The sequence below is a fragment of the Eleutherodactylus coqui genome, chromosome 5 (assembly GCF_035609145.1).
Source record: "Eleutherodactylus coqui strain aEleCoq1 chromosome 5, aEleCoq1.hap1, whole genome shotgun sequence".
In the NCBI taxonomy this organism is placed as follows: Eukaryota; Metazoa; Chordata; class Amphibia; order Anura; family Eleutherodactylidae; genus Eleutherodactylus; species Eleutherodactylus coqui.
Genome location: NC_089841.1, coordinates 141,778,309 through 141,802,769, shown reverse-complemented (window position 1 = coordinate 141,802,769; position 24,461 = coordinate 141,778,309). Strand labels below are relative to the sequence as shown.

Here is a 24,461-nt window from a genome sequence, read left to right as displayed (position 1 = left end):
GATTAAAAATGTTAAACCCTGATGCAAACTGTCATTTTGTGTAGTAATTTTTCACATTTAATGTAGGCTGAAGTGCTTTAATGTATTCTAGCAACCTATATGGCTGTGGTTCTGGTTATTTTAGCATGCAAGGCAGCTACAACAGAATAGAAAACATCCCTGCTAATATCTCTGACAGTGAAAAATGAAAACCAAAGGTGAACAAATATTTTAGGATATTTGCAAACTCTGTGCAAGGTACACTTTGTCAGATTTAACAAAAAATAATGGTGAATTTTAATCTTCCACTGTATTCCATAATCCAGGGAATCGTCCAATCCAGGCAGATCAATCTAATTTCTCATTTACTAATATCTGGGAATATATAGGCTGTGGTTGAAGAAACAACCAGCTTCTCAGTCTGATGCACACTGTGTATTAGTCATCATTAGTATAAGATAGTATAAAAGTAAAAAATAAAAACTATCCCGCGCCTTGGCAGAAAACCAATCTTTTTTTATTCTTTAACAAGGCGCGGGATAGTTTTTATTTTTTACTTTTATACTAAGTTATCCAGCCCGACCGTGCTTGCAAACACGGTGAAAGGATATCCCTGGATGCCACTCCAAAAAATAAACATGGAGAAGCAAGAAACCTGCTGAAGGCTAACGTGGACAACAGGTGCAGAGGGGTTAACTCCTTCACCACCGGATTAACCCTTCTGGCACCGGGTAAGTCCACCTTTCATTTAGCTACAAAAGCATTTTTAAACTGCAAGTGAGGCGCATTTTAAAGTACATTTTCCATTAGTATAAGATGCTACTCCTGCTTTGACTTACCAGTGCTGGCCGGTCAGAGCAGCATGTAGTGTCAGACTACCTATACAGTGTGCATCAGGTAACATAGTATGTTGGGCTGAATGAAAACAATGTCCATCTAGTTCAGCCTGTTTCGACCCCTAGTTGATCCAGAGGAAAGCAAAAACCGCAAGAGGCAGAACCCAATTAGCCCATTTGGGGGAAAATTCCTTCCCGACTCCGTAATGGCAATCAGAATAATCCCTGGATCAACCTTTGATAGTTCCTACCTAAATATAAGACCCGGAAGTACAAACTCACTGGTCACCTAATGTCTATATTCTGTAATATCCTTCCGCTCGAGAGAGGCATCTAGTCCCCTCTTAAACTCCTCTATGGATTTTGCCATCACCACGTCCTCAGGCAGAAAGTTTTACAGTCTCACTGCACTTACAGTAAAGAACCCCCTTCTATGTTGATGATGAAACCTGCTTTCTTCTAGACGTAGCGGATGCCCTCTTGTTACCGACGCAGTTCTGGGTATGAACAGATCATGGGAGAGATCCTTGTATTGTCCCTTATTGTATTTATACATAATTATTTGATCGCCCCTTAGTCAGAGAAGCTGTTAAGCCATATTTTTCCCTGAGCCTGGAGGGTCGCTTTAATATTTGTTGTCAGTCTCCACAGTTCAATGGGAGACTGACAACTACACTACAAATATGTGTATTATAATAATGCTTCATTCCACATGATTATTTTTAGACCTTTTTTAATGGCATTTCTCCAATTCAAAAGGAAACTTTCTCACCCCTGCGCTTGAAAGTAAAGCTGACCCTTGTTAATTTGGTCTACTGCGGAGAAACGCTGGCCCTGGCACAATAAATAGGTTGAATGAAGAGATGCTCTGGTCTTGGAATAAAATACTTTGGCAAAGTAGCGTTAAACTTAGGGTTAGTTTCCCGATCTATGCTGTTTTTATTGTACTATAAGGGCAGGCTCACATGAGCATAATTTTATTACGTATTGCGCAGTGAATTGCGTCGATGAAAGTACATCGACTTTCATTGATCCATTCACACTTGTATATATGCAATGCGTACAATCGCGTAAAAAAAGGAAAAAAAACTGTCCCTTTTTACCGCATATTATGCGCGATAGAGCCTTTTTTGTTCTTTTTGAGCGCGTAATAAAATCATTGCTGTACAGCATGATATGTGCGCTCACAGCCAGCTCACACAGGGGTAAAACGTTGCGTTATACACAGTGTTTTACTAAACGTTCGTGAGAGCCCGGTCTTAATAAAATTTTGGGATTTTATTCTAAGAGTGCAGAATTTCTTTATTCAACTTTTTCACTAATTCATCTAACTTTATGTTACCTCGTATGTTTATGCATGTGGATTTTTTAAAATTTTTACAGTTTTCCCAGTGAAGGATGGGTTGGGGAAAAAGTGACAATAACCAAGAAAAAGGAAAATGGAGGGCCATATACAATAAACATTTAATCTTTGAATGTTTTGCGCAGAACCAGGCACACATTGTTTGTAAATACAGCAGACCCTTAACCCCTTGAGTGGCAGGTTTCCTACCACCCTGTCGTGCCCACCAGGGCAGGTTTTTTAAAATGGTCTAATCATTGAATTTCAACTAGTTTTGCAGTTGCGTCTCAAGAGCCATAACTTTTTCATTTTTCCATTGACATGGCCATATGAGGGCTTGTTTTTTGCGGGACAAGTTGTGATTTTTTAAACAGGGGGGAGGAAAAAAAGAAATGGGGAAAAAAGAAAAAAAGGGGCCATGTCATTAAGGGGTTAAATAATGTATTAACTTCCTTCTCTGGGTCATTACGACGCACACGGATACCACATGTGTGATTGTATTTTTGATTTTTTTACAAAGTAAAGGGAGACAAGTGTTTTTTTTTGTTTTTTTAATTTTTTTACTTTTTTTTTATTTTATTTTTTTGAAATTTTTGTGTTTTTTTTGTCCCTTTAGGGGACTTCCACAGGGACCCATCAGGACCCCTGATCACATTCCGGGGGTCCGATGGTGACAGCCCTTTACATGCTGCAGTGACAGCCCTTTACATGCTGCAGTCACATAGACTGCAGCATGTAAAGGGTTAACACAGCAGAGATCGGAGGTTTTCTCTGATCTCTGCTGTAAGAGCTAGTACCTAGCTGTCCTCTGACAGCTAACAACCAGCTCTCCCTGCCACAGAGACCATCGGCTTGCTTCTGACAAGCCGATGGTCTCTATGGCAACTTGTAAACAAAGCAGGACATTGCCGACATGTTGGCAATATCTTCTGCTGGTTTTTCAAAGCCCTTGCACTGCTCTGTGTGGGTCTGTGCAGGCAGAGCACACTGTCACAGCTTGTAGCACTGTGCTCTGCAGCTCCCATAGTGATACATAGCCCGGAAATCTTCCGGGCTATGTTGCTATGAGCAGTGGAGCTCGTCCCGGAAATTTTCCGGGCGTGCCACTCAAGGGGTTAAAGGGGTAGTCCTATCTCTGTCACTGACCCTCCACTGCCGGCCTCTTAGGGCTCATTCACACGCTCATGATTTTGGCACGTATTACAGTGCGATGCATGGCCGACCGTGTGACGCACAGTAAATGGAGTCAATTAAAGCAAATAGACTTTCATTGATAAGTTCACATTAGCATGTAAATACTGCGTGTCAATACGCACGAGAAATAGATCGCAGCATGCTTTTTTCCTCAGCATACCATGCAGCGTGAGCCCTATGCTTTTGTATAGTCAGCGTATATGTGCAATACATTGCGTATGGGTGGCAATTCATACACAATCCGCTATGAAACAGAGCAAAACCATGTGTGAGATACAGCCATGCGCAGTGCACTTGCTGCCATACTCTGTCTCAGCCTGCTCACACAGACCTGTAAAACACTATGGGACTCCTGCAGCGGTTTACAGATACGATCTTGTGAATGAGCCCTTAGTGAGAGGACAAGGTTTTCAGAAACAGACAAGCATTCTCTCTTTTCAAGAGAGATCCAGGTCCCACACCTATCAGACATATTTGGCATCTTGTAGATATGCCATGAATGTCTAAGGTGGGAATACCCCTAAAAGGGTCTATTAGATGGAGTGATAATCCCATCCGAAGAAGATACTTTTGACTTGTAAATATAACTTATTAACTTTATCTTTTAAAGCAACTGCAAAGAAACGAGTTTTGAGGCTAAAGGCCTCTTCCTCAGTCAAGTTGGGATATAGACCGTATGGACTTCAGTCTGGTACATGGTTAAGCTGGGCTGAAGATGGTTCATCGGGCACCAGCTATAGTGGATGTGACTGTTACAGTGCTGGCTAGTGCAGGCATGTTTAAAACCATATAGAAACCGCAATCCATACTGCCTGTATCCCAGCTGACTGAGGAAGAGGCCTTTGGCCTCTAAATACGTTTCTTTGCTGGTTCTTGATATGATTTAAGCTTTTAATCTTTACCTACTGGTCAAGTATCTTCATTGAATGCAGGCACCGTGTACCAGGCTTTTTATGGTTGTTCTACGCAACTTCCCATTTGGGCTTACCAACTGGATAAATAACTTGAAAAATGTAACTAGCTTGACCTGGGGACTGGAATGTAAAAACTCAAACAGATACGTAACCGTTAATTGGTTGCTGGCTTTACGCAGTAATAAAACAAATTGCTTATTTTGAAATGGAGTGAACTAAATGATTTTTTTCTTTCTTTTCTTTGCTTTTTTTTTTTTTTTTTTTTTTTTGCACAGTCTGGTTTTCTGATCAATTGAATATTTTCACTCACCCTTTTCTACCATTTTAAGTCCCTTGTAGGGTTAATTTTGCACCTCATAATATTTGAGTAAGTGGAGGTGACCAGTGGGATGGGTACATAAAGAGTGGCTTACAGGATAAGCCGATGAGCACCCTGCCATTGTAAAATAAATGAAGTAAACGTAAAATGTCTCAAGGAGATCACTTAGGAGGGAGATGAGGGCGTGAAATAAAAGTTTTGGTGAGCAAAGTCCTTCTTATAGCTTACCCCCCCCCTACCAAACCACTACCGGTATATATTATTGTTGGTACGTTTGATATGGCCCATGTCTACTTGTTGCACCGAGGGGATGATAGCCATGATGTAGGTCAGTGGTCCCCCAGCAGTGGCTCCTGACTCCTCGCTGTGTGGCTTGCCATGGGAGTCCTAACAATGTGAAGTGGCATCTGACAATATTGCAGACATATCCTAACCACCAAACAGTGCATATTTGGATAGCCTAATATGAGACATTTTCTCCACATGGAAGCTTTTGGCACAACATGAGTCATGCGGCCAAGTATTGCACTGTATCTCTGCTATATTGCTTCTGAATACAGTCATCAGGTCTGGATTTCTTGTGATTGTTGGCTTGTGGCAACTTGTTAGTCATGATATGACTACATTTTCTTACAATAGGTTGCAATGTGGCAGGGCCATGGTGCAATCTCTGGCCGCATAACCAGTGACGCACCTAAAGCTGTTGTATAACCCTAACCTAAAAATTCTCTCCATCTTTGACTTAAATGTAGCTTTTAACCATCACTCAAAATTGAATATAGCACATAAGGTATAAAAGGTTGAGGCCCTGTAGTATACGGTCTTGCCCATACGTTTAGTGAACACCTAAGTAAGTAATTCTCTGAACCCACCTCTGAGAGTCCGTTAAGTTTTAAAAGTTTAATTTCATGGCGAAGAAGACTGAGGCGGGATTCGCACGACTGTATTTACACGTGCACAATACGCAGTGAATGGAACCCATTGATTTCAATGGGTTCATTTAGATGTGCTTATTTTGCGCATGCAAATCTGTCACGCAGAAAAGTATGCAGCATGTTCTATTTTCCTGCGCATTTGCACAGGGAAAGGAAGCTAATTGGCCATTTCAGTGTACGGGACAGTGGATGCGGGTTTTTATGCGTGTGCAAAAAGTACAGCAAAAACGCAACCTCCATTTCCATCCCTATACCCCTTGCTTGATTGCCTGTCAGACTCTGGACGTCTCCTATGTATATTGCACTCTCTTCCATGCAGTGCAGCCTCTTATCTGATTCCTATCGTGCAGCACCACGTGAGCAGCTAACTATTGCACCATCTTTGTCTCCTGGGAGGACAGTGTAATAATTATTAAGCTCTACATTTAGCTAAAGACCAGAAGTATACAATCAGGATGATGAAGTGTCATTTTTCTATGTTCTAACTGTGTGACAAGAGCCTCTAATCATCAGTAGTAATGTGATAGGAGTTTGTCCCCTGAGAACAGCATGCGTGGTACAGTTCATGTAATTTCTTCACACAGGAAGTTCTAGTAGTGACTCCTTCAGAGAACAGAAAGGTTAGAAATTTCCAGGAGGGTCACCATGAGATCACATACCCAACTGAAAAACTTTAAAATAGAAATGAATAACTAAACTGGGTAAGAGTAGCTGATTTATATAATTTCACCGTGGATTTGAGTGTGTATCCTGTGTCTGAATCCACTGGGAAATCTGCATCATTTTAGCATTAAATTGAATACTATGACAATGCGCACCATGGCTGGGTTCACACGGGACGGATTTTCTGCAGAAATTCAGTGCAGAATTTCTGTGTGGCAAATCCGCCCGTGGCTCTTAATCCTGGGATTAGCCAGCCATGTGGACAAGATTTTGCAAAAATCTCGTCCACTTGGGGCGGCCAATCCGACACGGCAAAGGCGGGCAGAACCGGCGATGTGGTGTGGAATTAACAGCTGCAGCATATCAATTTTTTTTTTCTCTCTCTCTCTCTGTTGCGGCCTCACTCCTCTCTATGGAGAGAGAAAGCGGCAACATGAATGCTGGCGGCTGAACCACTCCAAAACCTGCGGCTCTTCCGCGGAAATCTTGCAGCTTGTCTGTGTGGCCAAGCTGCGGGATCTCCGTCCTGCGGGAACCCAGCTTTAGGGATTCTGAAATCCACGTTGGGGAAAAATTGATGTCAATTCTCGGCATGGATGCTGCACATGGATTTGCCTCATTTGGCAGGGATGAAATGCATGTCCGGATCCATATGGAGATCCGCTGCAATCTTTGAGGCTTGGACTCGGATTGAGCAGTTGGATCTCCATCGGGAAAATCTGACAGGTGAAAAGGCTGTGTTAATGAGGTCTAAGGAAATATGAAAGCAAAATAAAATGTGTGCAAAAAAAAATAGGGTGTAGATTTAAAGAAGTTAATCTTGATAACCTACTGTGCAGAGATAATGTAACACTGGGTATTCTAAAGTGACTAAAATATGTCCCAGCGGACCTTCCAGCTCTCCTGACAATGATTGTTTTAGTAAAAAGGTGTATAAAGAAGTAATTCTGCAGAATGTTGGCTTAGCCCTGCATGTGGTTTTATGATGCTATACTCCATGCTCCGTTCCTCTGCTATTCCTCCTGAAACTATATGAATAACTTGAAAAGGGTTTCCATTCCCCTTGCCAATGGAGGGTGGCTGTACTGTGCAGACGGTGTCAGATTGTGCATTGAAAAGGGGAATGTAGTCAGTTCATTCATACATTTCCAGGATTTACAGATGAATGGTACAATGTAATGTTATAAGAAAGTTGCTAAATCATTATTTCATGATATGACTCTTTACTAAAACTGACATCCTTTTTAACCCTTGTGTGGTAGCAGTTTCAAAGTGCAGGACTAGAATGAACAAGGTTGTGGGTGGTCAAATTGACTCCATGGCAGCACACAAGGGTTAAAAAGGAATTCACCTAAGAAAATCTTCTTACCTGAGACAGGTCCGTTGACAGGTACCTAATTAGAGGATCTGATTGCTGGAACCCCAGAAACCACCTTATCTGGTTAGGGTGGGGTTCTGCATTGTCCAAATTAAAAATCATTATTATTAGACCTCCCATTAAAGTCAAATAACTCTTACGCTTTATTTACATAAAACTGGAAAACTCGTTTTTTAAGCTAACTTAAATTAGAAAATGTTTGCCCTAACTAGATTGTATGATTAGGGGACACTGCCTTATACCAGAGGAACTTTAAACCAGGGCATCTAAAACGAAGATCTCCCACAATGCAGCTCTAGATTCGGGGATTGTGGTATTTGGGAGAAACATTTTAATCTGTGTTCTCAGCAATGCTGTCTGGCCCCTGACAGAGCTCTCCTCACAATGCGCCTTCTAAATGTCTTTTCAGCTTCTTGTCAGGCCCAGTATTCAGACCCTCACACTCTGGCTGTGGGAGCTGCGTAGTGTGACCTTTTTTAGCACCTTCTAGATTTAACTCTTGAAGGGCATCGTATAGATGCCTTTGTTTAAAGCGCTTAAGTCTCATGACAGAGGCACTTTAAGTTTGCAATAACTGTGCATTCATTAATGCATTTAATTTCATGTAGGTGGATGCCGTAGATTGGGTGGATAATATCTGGCCTCGGCATTTAAAAGAAAAGCAAAAAGATGCAACAAATGTGATATCTGAGATGAAATATCCCAAAGTGAAAAAGTAAGTAGTTTTTAACGCTCTTGTTATCTGTGGGTAAGCTTTGTTCTTTTCGTATTACAATGAGTTTCATTATAGTTTATCCAGTACTAATATGCGATTGATTATTGACATAAAAATACTACTACTTTTACACTGGTCCCTGGGGCATGTATAGTAGTTTTAGGCTGACTTTGTAGGAACCTAATAAAGAAAATAACTGAAGTGCTGGATCCAATACTAAATTGTCAGAAATAGTGCCCCTCGGACCCCATTGACTGTAATGGGGTCCAACGGTCTTTCAGCATGCTGCATTGACTGTTTTCCGTATGAAGTGGTGCAGCAGGCTGAGCTATTTGTCTAGGGTTTTGTGCTTTTGTTTCAAACAAAGGTTCCAAATATACTAACAATTTCTTCCTTAGTATCCTTTCTTTTATGTAGAAATATTCCCTGTATTCCAGGAGATTGCCCATGTTCCCCCGTCCTCCTTTCTCTTCACTGTCCTGCCTGTCTCTGAGAAATAGCTGAAGTGGAAGCCTCTCCCTTCTGCCTTGTCTTACCAGTAGGGCTGGCAATTTTGCCAAACATTGCAATTGAACATTTTAAAAAGCGGGAGGTTGCAGCGAGGAGTGAGGGGAGAGGGGAAGAGAGAGAGCTCCCCACTGTTCTCCGCTGCTACCCCCCGCTCAGCCACGCCTCCCCCCACCCCCCCACCCCCCGAATCTTTTCACCCGAGTACGGAAGTACTCGAAAATCGCGGTGCTCGATCGAGTAATTACTCAAAACGAGTATATTCGCTCATCTCTACTAAAATGTCTTTGGATAAAAATAAAATTTTCTGCCGACATCTTCTGACAGCAATAACCTTTTCATTTTTCAGTGGACATAGTTGTGCAAGGGGTCATTTTTTTCACCGTGCGGGTTAAATAATGCATTGAAAACTTTTGTGTTCAGATTTGTTTTGTTTTTTTTCATTTTTATTTTATTTTTTTATAATTGAAAACCTTTTAAAATAGCTTTACTTTTTTTTTTCCTGCATAATGGTTTTGTCACTCTTTTAGGCCTCATGTCCACAGCACGCGTGGATTCCACATGGGGAATCCCGCACGGAATCCTTCCGTGCCGGCGACCCGGTGTACCTGTCTGTCTTCTTTCTTCTGTACTGTGGATGTGTGCAGACGTGCCAGCTGTCGCACATGCACAGTATAGGTTTTGGGTTTTTTTTTAAATATCCTGCTCTTTCCGTGGAATCTGTGGTCCATACAAAATATTAATTGGGGACGGACTGCGTGTCGGGCGTATTCCATTGACCTCAATGGAAGCCATCCATGCGGGAACCGCGGTAAAGTAGAGCTTGCTGTGTTTTTAAATTTGCGAACGGGAACAGCAATTTGTTTATGCTCCCTGTGTATGAAGAATCTTTTTTCCATAGCATGCTGTGGTGGGTTATTGCTGCGGAATCCAGAGGCGGATGGCCGTTCTGGATTCTGCAGCAGAAATCCACCCATGGACATGAGACCTTAGTATGATGTAATACTATCAAGCCACGTCCTAGGCATGGCTCGATGGTCAAACTGCAACGACAGCCCTGGGGGCGTTCAAAAGGCTGCTTTAGCACCCGAACACATTCCACAGTCTTTATGGGGGGCTGTTGGGGCCCTCCAAACTCTGATCGGGGCATTGAAATGCCCCCCAAGAAAGAAGGCACATTTGCCTTTTTTTCCCATTGTACCACATTTAGTTTTACAAGTTTTTCAATACATTATATGGTACATTCAGTAGTATCCTGTTTCCCCGAAAATAAGACTCGTCTTATTTTAATTTTTGCTCCCAAATATGCGCTACGTCTTATTTTCAGGGGGTGTCTTATTTCGCCGCCGCAAATCCGTCTGTGGCCGCTAATCCCTCAATTGGCCAGCTTTGTGGACGAAATTTCTCAGAAATCTCGTCCACATGGGACAACGAATCTGTCACGCAAAGCTGGGAGAAGCCGGTGTTGTGGTGCGGATTCACCGGCCACAGAAACGGCAAAGCATGCAGCCAGGTCGCTTCAAAACAAGCGGCTGAGTGCCGTGGGTTTTGAAGCAGCGCTTTCCCGGCGGAAATCTCGCTGTTTATCGCTTTGGCCAAACTGCGAGATTTCCGCTGGAAATACGCTCTGTGAGAACCCAGCCTTAAGAATCACACACAGGTTGCCTGACTCTCACACAGAGCCATAAAAAAAGGGCTGTAAAGTAACATACCTGTCTGCAGACAGAAGTTCCTGTACCACTTGTAAGCAGGGATGGTATTGCAGCTTCCGGTCACCAGGGGGAGCTCATCCCAGCAGACATGTACAGCAGGAACAGAACGTACAGTATGGACTTTTCCAGCCAGCAAGGGGAGCTCACAGCAGCACACTCGTACAGCACAGCAGGGACAGGATAACAGCAGACTGTCTGCAGATCTACCTATACATCTGGAGGTAGGAGACAACGGGGATGGCAGCAGGGGACAGGCCTCTTGACTTGCCTGCACACTTTACTATGCCTTACTATCGGGGGGTGCCTTATATTTGTGACTTCTGCAAATTTCAGGGGGTGTCTTATTTTCAGGGGGTGCCTTATTTTCGAGGAAACACGATAGCAATCCAAAATCTGGCATGCAAAAAACAAGCCCTCATACAGCTATTTGGCTGTTTCAACAGAGGAATGCAATTGTTATAGCTTTTAAAGCACAGGAACAAGAAAACCCCTGAGAAACCTAAAAAAATGTCTGTCCCAATCAGCAGCCAGGCTGAGTGGGCTGTGGTTTGTTTTAATGTTGCGGTACACAACTTTTTACAACCTACTAAATGATTGCTGCATTAAGAACAGCTGGTATATGACAACTTGTGATCAGTAATGTAGTGCCATATGACGGTCATGTCACAATCTGCCATGAGAAAATGTACTGATTTATCCTCTGTGCAACAAAAAGCAACATTTGCTAGTCATCGGTAAACATGGTGACTTGAGTGACTTTGACTGTGGGCAGATTGTTGGTGCCCGGAGTCGTGGTGCCAGTATTTCTGAAGAGTTGCACTTGTTGGCTGCTCCCGAATCCCAGTATAAAGAGTGTACCAAGAAGATTACACAGTGGAAGGCCCACATGTGGTTGGTTCTAGAGGCAAGCATCGAGTGGCATGTCTGATATCTCAATAATGACGTACCACAGGGATTAACTGACCCAGTAGTACAAAAGCAAGAAAGTTGGACAAATTTTCACAATGACCAAGTGGCGTACTTAGTAGTGTCTGGGGTTCAGTAGCCGGCAACCAACAAGGGTTCCCCTGATGACTCCGTGTCATCACCAGCAACGTCTCGTATGGGCCCAGGACAGACGTCAGTGGATCTTGGATATATGGCAGAAAGTAATCTGGAGTGATGAGTCCAGTTTCCTCCTGAACCATACGGATGGTCAGATCGGTATCTGTCGTAAACAAACCGTATCCTGTGGGTGTATTGTTGGTTCAACAGCCTGCTGGTAGCGGTGTCCTGGTCTGAGAAATATTTTCCTGTCATGGCCTAAAACAGTGATGGCGAACCTTTTAAAGACCGAGTGCCCAAACTGCAACCCAAGACATACTTTATCGCAAAGTGCCAACATGTCGGGGGGGGGGGGGGGGGGGGGGGGGAGGAGACTTATCACGACGTATGATTTTACCTTTGTCCTAAAAAGGACAGGGCTGCTTCAAAATAGACAGGATGCAGAAATGCTGCAGAATTTGCCATGGAAATTTTCGCTGAGGACATTCTGTGGCATTTCCGCAACGTGTAAATATACCCCAGCGGTAACTACTCAGTAGTGGTAGTTCTCCCCCTCCCCCCCCCCCCCCCCCCCCCATGAGACCCATATACTTACCCCCTCCTCCTCTGCTTGGTGCTGCTGGCGTTCTTCCCAGGTGCACACTGTGACGTCAGTGTGCTGCCGGACACCACCTCCCCTTGCTCTCGCGGAACAAAGTACAAAACGTCAGGGAAGAAGGATCCCAGATGCACACTGACGTCAGTGTGTGCCGGGATCCGCACTGCTAGCAGCGCTGCTGAGTGAATACCGGCAGGGAAGCCGCAGCCCCTGTCGGTATTAACTAACGTGGTGAGCGTCCAACGGCGGCGCATGCCAGCAGGGAGAGCTCTGAGTGCCACTGACCTAGGACCTTTGGTGATCATACCACATTCCCTAAATGCTGAATGCTATAGGGACCTGATAGCTATCCGCACCCATATCTTCAGGACGTCTTCCCTGACCCACAGTGTCATTTTTCTCTTGGAGCATGAATGGCCTTTATAAGTCTCCTCACTCACCTTCAGGTTTGACACAGTGCATTGTTCTGTTGAAAAATTACACTGTGGGTCGAGGAAGACTGGGAGCACGAATGGCCTGAAAGTCTCCTCACTCGCTCACCTTCTAGGTGCTCTCCTCAGGGAGAAAAGATAGCGTTCCTGACCCACGTCACATGGCTCTCGCTAGCCAAGCTAGAAACCTACTACACACTGATGAGGGGCAAGCTACCTGAAACTGCTGTCTGTGTATGGATTCTGGCTTGGCTTTCAATTCCCAGTCATTGTTAAAAGGCCTGTATAAAGAGTCTTAACATTGACTTGCAGGAATGCTGTCTTCGAATAGGTGGCGCTGCAGAGGTATTTTTCCATCTCCCTTATTTGCACATCAAACGTGAATCACTAGGGAGTGGTTGAAGAAACAACACAATGAATTCTCCACACTGGCTTTGCCCCCAAACTCACCAGCTTGTAACCCTATTGACCATATTTGGGAAATGCTGGAAAGGGCTGTGAGATCTATTCCCACTTATCTGCAAAGTATGCTCCAACTGACAGCTACTGCAGCAGACATAAGTAGAGTATGGAGGATGCTCACCAACTTGTAGAAACTGTTTTCTGACATCTAAAAGCCATAAGTATGTAACCTAGGGAAAAAAAGAACAAGAAATATGTCTCTGACAAACTGGTTTAGAGGGAAAGAGAGGACCCTGTTTGTGAGGACTTAAAACCTATAAAGGAAGAAAGAAGGAGGCAATGGGTAACTGCTGCTCATATGGTATTGTGCTGACTTGATGAGGCCCATTTAAATTTTCGGTCTGTGTACTACATGGACCAATTATGGACAATGAGGCAATTCATATGGACCAATAGTCTGTGTTAAAAGCAAAAAGAAAAATCCGTGTCCTATTCTTGTCCGTTTTCACAACTGAGAGTATGGCATGAAGTCAGTTGGGTTGTTGAAAATAAGTCAAAACACGGATGTTGTCCATGTGCTGTCCAATTATTTTTTTTTGCGCCAGACTTGCTCAGGCGCAGATTCTTGTCTGTATTTTTGAAGGTGGGGGAAAGCAAATTTAAGTATGGAGGGAAAAATCTTGGAAGATGATTTTGTGATGAGCAAATGGTTCTTACTATCTGATTTCCTGGCTATCAGTTTAGTTTATTCTTGTAACCATAAGCATGGATTTCTGCAAACCTTATTTAGATGAATTGAGCAGTCGCGGAAATTTCAGCGAAAAATCTGCGTGTGTACATAGAGCGGAAAGTGTGGAAACGTGGGGGGAAGTATTGTGCCAGGCTCTGTTATGGTACACAAATAGTGCGGCACCTAAAAACTTGCCAAGCTCTCTCAACTGGGAGTTATCCATCTTCACATCTCTCATTGATCTATAAGGACTTGTGAACCTCCGGTGTCAGGAGTTCTGTTTGGAACTTCTGTCGCTGATTTCTGCTAGAAATTGAACGTGCCCCATTATAGTCATAATACGGTTCAGTTCAGCCAGGGAGTGCCGTTTTCCTGATCCCTGAACAGAGCAGGAAAATGGATAGAAAAAATGGATAGAAAACACTGCATGCTCTATAGTAGATCTAGACTCCTAGATCCCACGCAAACTCGGTCCCAAAAATTTGAAGATATAGAGCAGGTGCACAAAAAAGGGAAAGATACTCACATCCCCGTAGTTATCTTGCTTTTTGCAGCATATCCACATAAGCAAAGGCAACGTTACCTTTGCTTATGTGGATATGCTGAATAGAGCAGGAAAATTGAACTCCCCGATGCTGATGTGAACGAGCCCTAATGTGTATGGAGTAACGCCTTGTTCGTGTAGCGGAGTCTCCATCTGCAGGAGCTTATATGGCAGGACACAGGAGAATTACTTCATTTGGGAAACTTTTTGTTGTAAGAAAACTTGCAAATTATTACGTAAGCTGTGTTTGTGAAATAATTAGCAACTTTTTTGCTAACTTACATTCTTTGTCATTTTCCAAAAGCACTTAAAGTGGCGTGTTTTAAACTTCTGACAAATTTATCAAGTCTAAGGGCTCATGTCCACGGGCAAAATAAGAATTAAAATCCGCAGCGGATTTTAACTCTTCTCCTGCCCGCGGATCCGCACCCCATAGGGATGCATTGACCACCCGCGGGGTAGATAAATACCCGCGGATGGTCAATAAAAGGGATTTAAAAAAAAATGGAGCATGAAAAAATCTGGACCATGCTCCATTTTCATGCGGGTCTCCCGCGGGGACAGCTCCCGCAGGCTTCTATTGAAGCCTATGGAAGCCGCCCGGATCCGCGGGAGACAAAAATCGGGATTTACTCACACGCTCCGTTTCTTCTCTTCGCGCGGCGCCATCTTCTCTCCGTCGCGGCCGGATCTTTTTTTCTTCGGGACGGCGCATGCGCGGGGCACGTCACCGACGTCATCATGCGCATCCGCCGAGCCGAAGAAAGAAGATCCGGCCGCGACGCAGAGAAGATGACGCCGCGGCGAAGAGAAGAAACGGAGCGGATGGGAGGTGAGTTTATTCTCATTTATTCCTATTTTCAGCGCTCATGTCCGCGGGGCAGGAGGGACCCGCTGCAGATTCTCCATGGAGAATCCGGAGCGGGCCTGATTTTCCCCGTGGACATGAGGCCTAAGGCCTCGTGTCCACGGGAAAAAGATTATTTAAAATCCGCAGCTTTTTTCCTGCACGCGGATCCGCACCCCATAGGGATGCATTAGACACCCGCAGGTAGTTAAATACCTGCGGATGTCATTTTTGCCTTCAGGCGCGAATCCACGTGCGGGAAAAAAAACGCGACACGCTCAATTTTAGTGCGGGTCTCCCAGGGACGGCTCCCGCAGGCTTCTATTGCAGCCTATGGAAGCCGCCCGGATCCGCGGAACACCCGTACCGGAATTAAAACTCACCTGTCCGGATGCTGCGGATCTTCCCTTTGTCGTGGCCGGATCTTCTTTCTTCGACCCGGCGGATGTGGCCGGCGCCGGTATGCCGAGCACATCCGCCGGGCCGAAGTAAGAAGATCCGGCCGCGACGGAGGGAAGATCCGCAGCGTCCGGACAGGTGAGTTTATTAGTTTATTCTTATTTTTAGCCTCATGTCCGCGGGGCAGGAGGGACCCATTGCGGGATTCTCCATGAAGCATCCGCGGCGGGCCTGATTTTCCTCGTGGACATGAGGCCTAAAGACTAAAAATGGTACAAATTTAAGCTCAAATCTACTGCTCATAGTAGGCATAGTTCTCATTTTCTGCTTTTAGTTGCTGACTTGAAACCACTGATATTCTGCACTCTTATGGTCTTTTACGACTGACCTATGAAAAGCCAATCATAATCTGCCCCGTGATTTTGTGTGCTGCCATATATTTTTTGCCTTCATATGAAATCAGAGGTATATGTGGGTGCAGTAAGACCCCATTCCTCTCTGGGTGCTCTATGGTTCAGAAGGGTATTGTCACATGCAGATTTTGAAGCCAGAATCAGGGGTGGATTATAAAAGGGGATAAAGTGCAAAGAACTTTATACTAGCACAGAACACCTTTTTTTTTTCATTGCTGGTTTTGGCTTCAAAAACTGCATTAAAAAACCCCAGACAAAAACCTGCATATGTGACTGCTCCGTAAATGGGACTGAGCCCCTGCATTATCTTCACTTGAAACCCAAATTAAGGTTGTCGATTTATTTAATTCAAATTTGTGAAACCTTGATTTAGACCAGTTTATTATATTTACTAGGCTTCTGTATTTAGTTGTCTTTTTGAAAGGTTTGTCCAGCTTTAAACTATTGATGGCCTATCTTCAGGATCGGCAATCTGTAGTGGATTGGCAAGGGTCCCTAAACTCTCGCTGGACAGATGCGCTCGTTTAGAGCTTGATGGGACCCAGTGGATCCCATTGTAGGTCAGTGGGATCCACCAGGTGCCAGTAATGTGTATGATGGACCGGTGCTGTGTTGTCGTGTCCGTTGTAAATGGAATCCACAACTTGGGTGTTCATCGAGCCGAAAACTTTTATGTACCCTTTTCTACCTGCTTGCATAGAAATGTTTACTTACTCCTTTCTGTGTGTGTGTGTGTGTGTGTGTGTGTGTGTGTGTGTGTATAAAAATATAATATAACTATATATTTATAAAATATCATTTTCTTTGAAGGTGACCCACCAAAGCAAGAACAATTAAGTTTTTTTATAGATCTTTTAAAGGTGGAATAGTTTGCCGTATGGCGTATACCTGTGGTATGCAAGGTCTTTGAATAGTGCAGCTAGACCTGGATGCTTATGAATGTCTAATATTGTCTTTGACAGCATTGCGTATCATTTCATCAAGCCCAGTTCTGAATGTGGTTGCTAGGCAGCCAGTGCTGATGTACTGGAGGGGTCTATGATTTGCGCCAGCCTCTTGTTTCCAGAGACCATGCATGCTGTCTGCATTTTGCTGACATCTTTCAGCTCAATGTGTATGGGGAGGAGGGGGTGAAGCCACAGCTAAGTGGATCCTTTCCAAGACATTTGTGACCAATCGTTCTTTCTGCTGCAGAAAGGTAATGGAGGCTCCGGAGGGCTAATCCTTACTTTGTGCATTTAGTGGTTTGTGTAGCGGGGTACGTGTATTTCACTATTCTCGGTTTCTAGATAATTAAGAGTGATGGATGAAGCCATAGACCTAATCTTTTCAGCCTTGCGTGAGAAATAAAGAGTGTATTTATAGCTGCATTGTTTGGAAAAGAACTCATTTCTAAATGTTTCCAAACAGTCACACAGCAAGTGATTTTCCTCCAATTAGTAAAGAAATTGTTTGATTTGTAGCATTCCCTTCTCAGGTAGGATGTGCATTAGGACTCGGCTGATTTTTAAAAAAAATTTAATCTTTTTAGTTTTTCACCTTCTGTATGGACTTATGTCTGTGTACTGTCATTGCTCTAGGGCACGTAGAAACCACTATCTGGGTCGTGTCATGGTTATACTATTAAAGACAGCATTTTGCTGTCTCTTTCTCTCTGCATTAATTAGTGTCAGTAATTTTACTATGATGTCATATGATTTACTTGTAGTGAGATTTTTTTCACAGCATACTGTAAAACTGCAAGTGGCCTAATTACCCTAACGGACTCAATGTGCCTTTGTTATATGAATGGAAGGACCATTCAAGCGTGATCAAATCTTACTCCTAGGGCTGGGTTCTCACAGAGCGGATTCTCTGCGGAAATCACGCGGTTTGACCGCAGCAAAAACCGCGAGATTTCCGCCGGGAGAACCGCCGCTGCAAAACCCGCGGCGGCTTTGAAGTGGCCCGGCCGCTTGCTCTTCCGCTGCGGCCGGCGCTCCCATAGAGGAGAGTGCGGCCCAGCGGGGAAAAAAAATGGACATGCTGCAGTCGGCAAATCCGCGCCGCAGCAGCGGCTTCTGCTGGCTTAGCCGTAGCGGATTTACCGACCGTTTCTCAGCAAACTCGTCCACATGGCTGGCTAATCCCGGGATTAGCGTCTGCATGCGGATTTGCCACGTCGAAATTCCGCATGGAATTTCCGCGGCAAATCCGCCCCGTGTGAACCCAGCCTTAGGCACATTTACACACACAGATGATTGCTCAAAATTCGTCAGAAACTGACAGGTTTGAGCGATCATTTTGCATAGGTACTAATGGGCTAATGAGCCCTTTAGTACTTCATTTGCATGTACTTGGAGAACAGTGGGTGGTCTGTTCTTTAAATACATTGCTATTCTCCAACTGGACAGCAGCTGTGAAAGAATGTTATTAGCGCTACCCGCGGTCCATCTTATCAGGGATGATGGATTTCATGCTGACCTGAAGTCCGCGACGGACGAAAAGTGCGTGGTAAGTGCATGATGGGCACATTTACACACAACGGCTATCGCTCAAAAGATGGCTTCTGAGCGATAATCGTTGTGTGTGTAAAAGGGCCTTAACTTGTACACCATAGCTGTGTATAATGGAGAAACCATTTTAATTGGTGAATAATGTTCTTAAAAAGGAATGTTTTTTTAGAGATGAGCGAACGTACTCAGTAAGGCCGATTTCGCAATCGAGCACCGCGATTTTCGAGTACTTCACTACTCGGGTGAAAAGTACTCGGGGGCGCTGTGGGTGAACGGGGGGTTGCAGAGGGGGGTGGGGGGGAGAGGGAAAGGGAGCTCCCACCTGTTCTGCGCTGCTAGCCCCCGCTCCACCACGCCACGCCCCGCCCCACAGCGCCCCCGAGTACTTTTCACCCGAGTAGTGAAGTACTAGAAAATCGCTGTGCTCGATTGCGAAATCGGCCTTACCGAGTACGTTCACTCATCTCTAATGTTTTTACCTAAATTTCATTTAGTATTTAAAAAAAAGAAGAAAAAAAAAAACGGCTCTTTAACTTCTATGTTGATAATTTTTTTAATCTCTGAAGCTTTGTACAACTCATTTTTTTGTTTGATATGTGCTACTTGACTTTTCATGAAAAATATTATTTGCAAATACTTTGCTTGTACTTACCTTGTACGGATCCTAAGTTAATACTTCTATCATAGTCCAGAGCTGTATTCACAGTTCTGCAACTATATTTGACAGAGAAATCTGTCAAATATAGTTGCTGACACACCATTCAGATGCCTCCAAACTGCTATCACAGACTTCTTTGGTCTCTCACAATGGTCCTCTGCACCCACTCAGAAAGAACAACACTCACTGGACTCCGTCCCTGCTTCTGCACTCTGTCTAATGGCTCTTTTACACTGGCCGAGAATCTCATGATTTTCATTTGCCTGAGCGAACAAGCGGGTGATGTCCTCACCAGCTCGTTTAAACCCAGGCCGCCTGTTTAGACTGCATGATTCTTGTTGAGAATTGTGCAGTTCTTGCTCACTTGTAACATTCAGAGTTTCACATTCCTATGTAAATAAGGGAGATAGAACAATACCTCTACAGCACCACCTATTGGATGGCCGCATTCCTGCACATCAATGTAAGACCCTTCATACAAGTCTTTAGAACAATGATTAGGAATCAACCAAAAGCCAGAAAATGGTACATGTACAACTGTTTCAGGGGTTTTGCCCCTCATCAGCGTGCAGTAGGTTTCTGGCTTAGCTAGTGAGACGCCTATGACATGCGTCGGGATGGGTATCTTCTCTACTTGAGGGCGAGCACCTAGGAAGTGAGTGAGGAGACTTCTAGGGCCATATTGCTCCTCTGAGAAATATGCAAATAAGGAAGATGGAACAATACCTCTGCAGCGCCACCTTTTGGATGGCAGCATTCCTGCAAATCAATGTCTGACCCTTCTATACAAATCTTTATGACAATGATTGGGAATCGACCCAAAGACAGAAAACCATACACATACAGCTGTTTCAGGGTTTTTCCCTCATCAGTGTGAAGTAAGTTTCTGGCTTGGCTAGTGAGAGGCTTTTGGTCAATTCCCAATCCTTGTTCTAAAGACTTATATAAAGGGTCTGACATTGATTTGCAGGAATGCTTCCATCCAATAGGTGGTGCTGCAGAGGTATTCTTCCATATTTGAATATTTCCCGGAGGAGCAACATTGCCTTATATAAGTCTCCTCACTCGCCTCTTAGGTGTTTTTCCTTAGCAAGAGCTTCCTGACCCTCGTTCTTATATGAAACATTCAACTAAACTGCTCGATGAGTGAACGAGCCGGCTGAGACTGAAGGGCGAGTAAGAACCTCAGGATTCTCGTTCATCGTTTGCTTGGTTTAAACTGAATAAATGAGCAAAACTGATTGATAAATTGAACGATTTTCTAAACGATAATCATTCTGTCTAAATGCTGCTTAAAGGGGTTGTCCCGCGGCAGCAAGTGGGGTTATGCACTTCTGTATGGCCATATTAATGCACTTTGTAATATACATCGTGCATTAAATATGAGCCATACTGAAGTTATTCATTTACCTGCTCGTTGCTAGCGTCCCCGTCGCCATGGTGCCGTCTAACTTCAGAGTCTAATCGCCCGATTAGACACGCTTGCGCAGATGGGTCTTTTCCCTTCGGCTCGGCTCGGCAGCAGCGGCGTTCTGGCTCCGCCCCCTTCTACACGTCATCGCGTAGCTCCGCCCCGTCACATGTGCCGATTCCAGCCAATCAGGAGGCTGGAATCGGCACATGTGACGGGGCGGAGCTACGCGATGACGTGTAGAAGGGGGCGGAGCCAGAACTCCGCTGCTGCTGAGCCGAAGGGAAAAGACCCATCTGCGCAAGCGTGTCTAATCGGGCGATTAGACTCTGAAGTTAGACGGCACCATGGCGACGGGGACGCTAGCAACGAGCAGGTAAATGAATAACTTCTGTATGGCTCATATTTAATGCACGATGTATATTACAAAGTGCATTAATATGGCCATACAGAAGTGCATAATCCCACTTGCTGCCGCGGGACAACCCCTTTAATCGCCTCTCTTCTTATCGGACCACAATTTACCTTCACTTTTCTCTTCAACCCCCCCCAAGTCCTGGAACTAGTACATCCCTTCCTATCATATCATCACTCCAAGACTCAGATGCATCCGCCGCCTTCTCTAATGGTACGACTTTAAGCTAAAATTGTCCACTGTAAATGTGGGACTTGGTACTGAGCGAGAAATTGCTCATTAGATGCTAGTCTCTTTTGTTTCACTGTAATAAACGAGTTCTCGCTCAGTTTAAAAAGGCAATCGTTCATCTTTGAATGACTGCCTGTTCACAGTGAATGAAGGTGGGTGGCCAGAAGAGATCTCCGGCACGCTCTGCCTCCACTCACTGAATGACCATCTCTCCTGTGTGAATCTGAAGTGTGTGACAAACTCCTAAGGACCCTTTTACATGGGCCGATACATCTTTCAGATTCAAACACAATATGAACAACATCAGAAAAGCTGCCAGCTACATTCCCTACAGTACAAAATCACTAACTCATGCACATATAACTGTATTATGGCTTTGTCCAAACCTTGTTTGAATCCAACCAAAAAAGAAAGTAGCATGTTCCCTTGGAAACAGTATTTCGGGGCTTTTTTGAGAATAACTCTGTAATATAGTGGAACACACAGCCAAAATTGCTCAGGGTTAGAGAGAGAAGTTTAGTGTAGAGTGTTTTTCTGTTTTTCTGTTTTTTTTTGTACCTTTTCTTTAAATTATCATAGAGAAGAGACTAGCATATCTCCACCATGTAGATTTAAACTGAAATTTAGTTTAAAGAGGAATCTTACTTTAGTATTAAGGACTCCTATACACATGAACCCTTCTTGTTTCAGTGATCTATATTGCCTTTGGTGCCACATTTGAATTTTGTTTACAAGAAAATCTGTATAGTGTAGAATACAGCTTTTTTTAAGCAACTACAGTTAATGTGACATTTTGTCTTGGGGGGGGGGGGGATGCTTATTTGTTGTTAGCTTTAATGTAACATGTTTTACAGGTATTGTTTGATGAGCGTCAAGGGCTGCTTTACAGACTTTCATATTGATTTTGGAGGGACGTCTGTGTGGTACCATGTTTTACGCGGTGGAAAGGCAAGTCTATATGTTTGTTTTCCTGTTTGATGTTATTGCAAGTCCGTTTTAGAAGTGATTTATAAATATACAAATATAAATAAATTGGAAACTAAGTAGCTTATTGATTATCTCCAAATATGCTTTCATTTCATTGAGGTGTTTTTTAACCCTTTTACTGCCAGGGGTCTTTGGCCATTTTGCACCTCCAGTAGCCAGAACAATTTTCACACTTTTGATATGTACAGTTAAATCCTAAAATTGTAAAATAAATAATCATACCAAAATACTTTCTGAAAATGGAGAACCTGCTGATTTATAGCTGTCTTGATGGACTCTGTATTGCACGTCACTTTGTGATGAACGGAAATATATATTTTTTTAAATGCAACAACCTACATTTGAACCTAAAACTCAACTTGTGTTATAAACTTCAACTTGCTCTATCTGAGGCTGTATTGCTAGTACAAATTGTGGTGGTTGTTTTATAAGAAATATTCTTATCTTTAAAATAAGACCGCAATGAAAACTCTAGTGTATAAAACATAAATGGGAAACCGCCAAACCGATCCTAAGTGAATAGCAGAGGATTAGCTTACCTGGCGCTAAGCGGGGCCCCCAACATAGAAGAGGGGGTTAGCCCGCTTAGCACCTGTAGTCCAGGTGAGTTAGTAATCAAGTCGTCCCTGTAGATGCAGATCCAGGTGGCAGATGGAGGAACCCCAAGACTAATAATGTGGAGGGGAAGCAATTCAAATCAAATGAAACTGCCGAAGCAGTGAAAAATCTCCCACACTCGCAGACTATATAATTTCCACAAGAGACATTGAAAGAAACAAAAAAATGCAAATAAAGATAGTGTAGGGACAATGTGGGCATATACCCACTTCCCCAACTGTCACCTCACTGGATGCAACGCGTTTCTGTGCATATAGCACCTTTCTCGAGCACCTAAACAATCAAAACTATCTGCAACACAGGCTGAGATACAGGCTGTAGAAATAAAGTCTTGAGTCTGTGAGAGCTGTAGGTATATGCAACTCCAACTGGATTTATCTCAGGCTGTATTGCAGATAGAGCTTTGCTCTTGATTTTGTTTTAAAGCCAAGAATATTGGTCTGAGAGCCCTTTTACATGGAACGATTGTTCAGTTTATGACTGGATCGTGCAAAACTGAAAGGTAATTATAATCGTTCAGTGTAAAACACTGTAAGAAGTAAACAAATTATCATTTGGCTTTCAGTCTATTATTCGTCGTCCAATTTATGCAGGCATAAAACTCAAACAACAATCAACCTGTGTAAACAGTCAGTCATTCATTATCTATGAACGAGTACCTGTTTACTGTGAATGGAGGTGAAGGCTGGAAGCCATCTCCAACCCGCTCCACCTCTATTCACTGAATGATCCATAAGGGTGCCTATACAACTAGTGGTTTATGCAATGCGATCAGTAACCACATACTGTTTACTGCAAATTGCCATGGTTCTGCATTGCAGTTTTTGGGTGTTTGGCAAGCACATATGAAGCACGGGTATTTGTTGTTCATCTGTACTTGCCATGTGGCTGAAAACCGATTTGTGAAACTAAAACAATTTAAGCAAAAACCACATGCAGTTTCTGATGTTTTTGTCTGTGACTCAAAATTGCTATGTATACAGGCACCCTCAGATGTATGTAGGCCACGTCTTAAGTCACGTAGGTGTTGTTTATTTTCTGTTACTAAATGGTGCGCTTTCACATCTAGTGCTCTCTGTAGCTTTTCTTTTTGTTACTTTGTGTGGGTCTTCACATTCATACAACATAATTGCCAATTAGTTTACATATAGATACAATTGCATGTACATACACTGAACCACTCTTCTGCTTTTAACACAGGAGTAATAATTGCTTACTGAATGGAGGCAAATTACCTGGCTCTCTCTTCCGGGCGCTCGCCTCCATTCAGAGAAAGCAGGCCGTTGTTGATTGGTGTACAACTTCCTGTCTTATATTGGCCGATACTTGTTTCATCTTTATGCCTGCTTTAAAATAAACGACAAATGATAAGCGAAGTAATTGTTAGTCGTTAATCGATGGTCATGTTCACACTGAGCGATAATCATTCTGTGTAAAATGCTTTTTCTTTTTTTCTGTCATTTACACCTTTTGTTCATTCAGTGTATGGATCTTCTAAAATATCAAAGCCAAGGAACATTACAGCGTCTTGGGGGTAAAAAAATGTTGTCACCATCTTCTCAGTTCTAACTTTATTTTCCCATGGACAGTGCTGTATGACGGCTTGTGTTTTGTGGGATGAGTTGAAATTTGCATTGGTTCTGTACCATTTTTGATTTCATCCTGCCTATTAAAAAAATAAGAAGCACAGAGAAAAATCAATTCTGGCATTTATTTTTTGGGTATTTCCCCACTACAGTGCTTG

At 43.5% G+C, this 24,461-nt stretch overlaps 1 protein-coding gene across 4 annotated transcripts in view; it reads left to right on the top strand.

Annotated features, from left to right (window-relative positions):
- Positions 1 to 24,461, top strand: part of KDM2B (lysine demethylase 2B) — a 121,598-nt gene that overhangs the window by 21,598 nt on the left and 75,539 nt on the right. For 3 of the 4 annotated variants that reach the window (XM_066603282.1, XM_066603281.1, XM_066603283.1), the window contains 2 exons: positions 8,169 to 8,275; positions 21,967 to 22,060. In XM_066603282.1, coding sequence (XP_066459379.1) covers positions 8,169 to 8,275; positions 21,967 to 22,060 — 201 coding nt within the window. Of the gene's footprint in view, positions 1 to 6,204; positions 6,221 to 8,168; positions 8,276 to 21,966; positions 22,061 to 24,461 lie in introns of those variants that run through there. The other variant, XM_066603284.1, reaches the window with a different exon arrangement.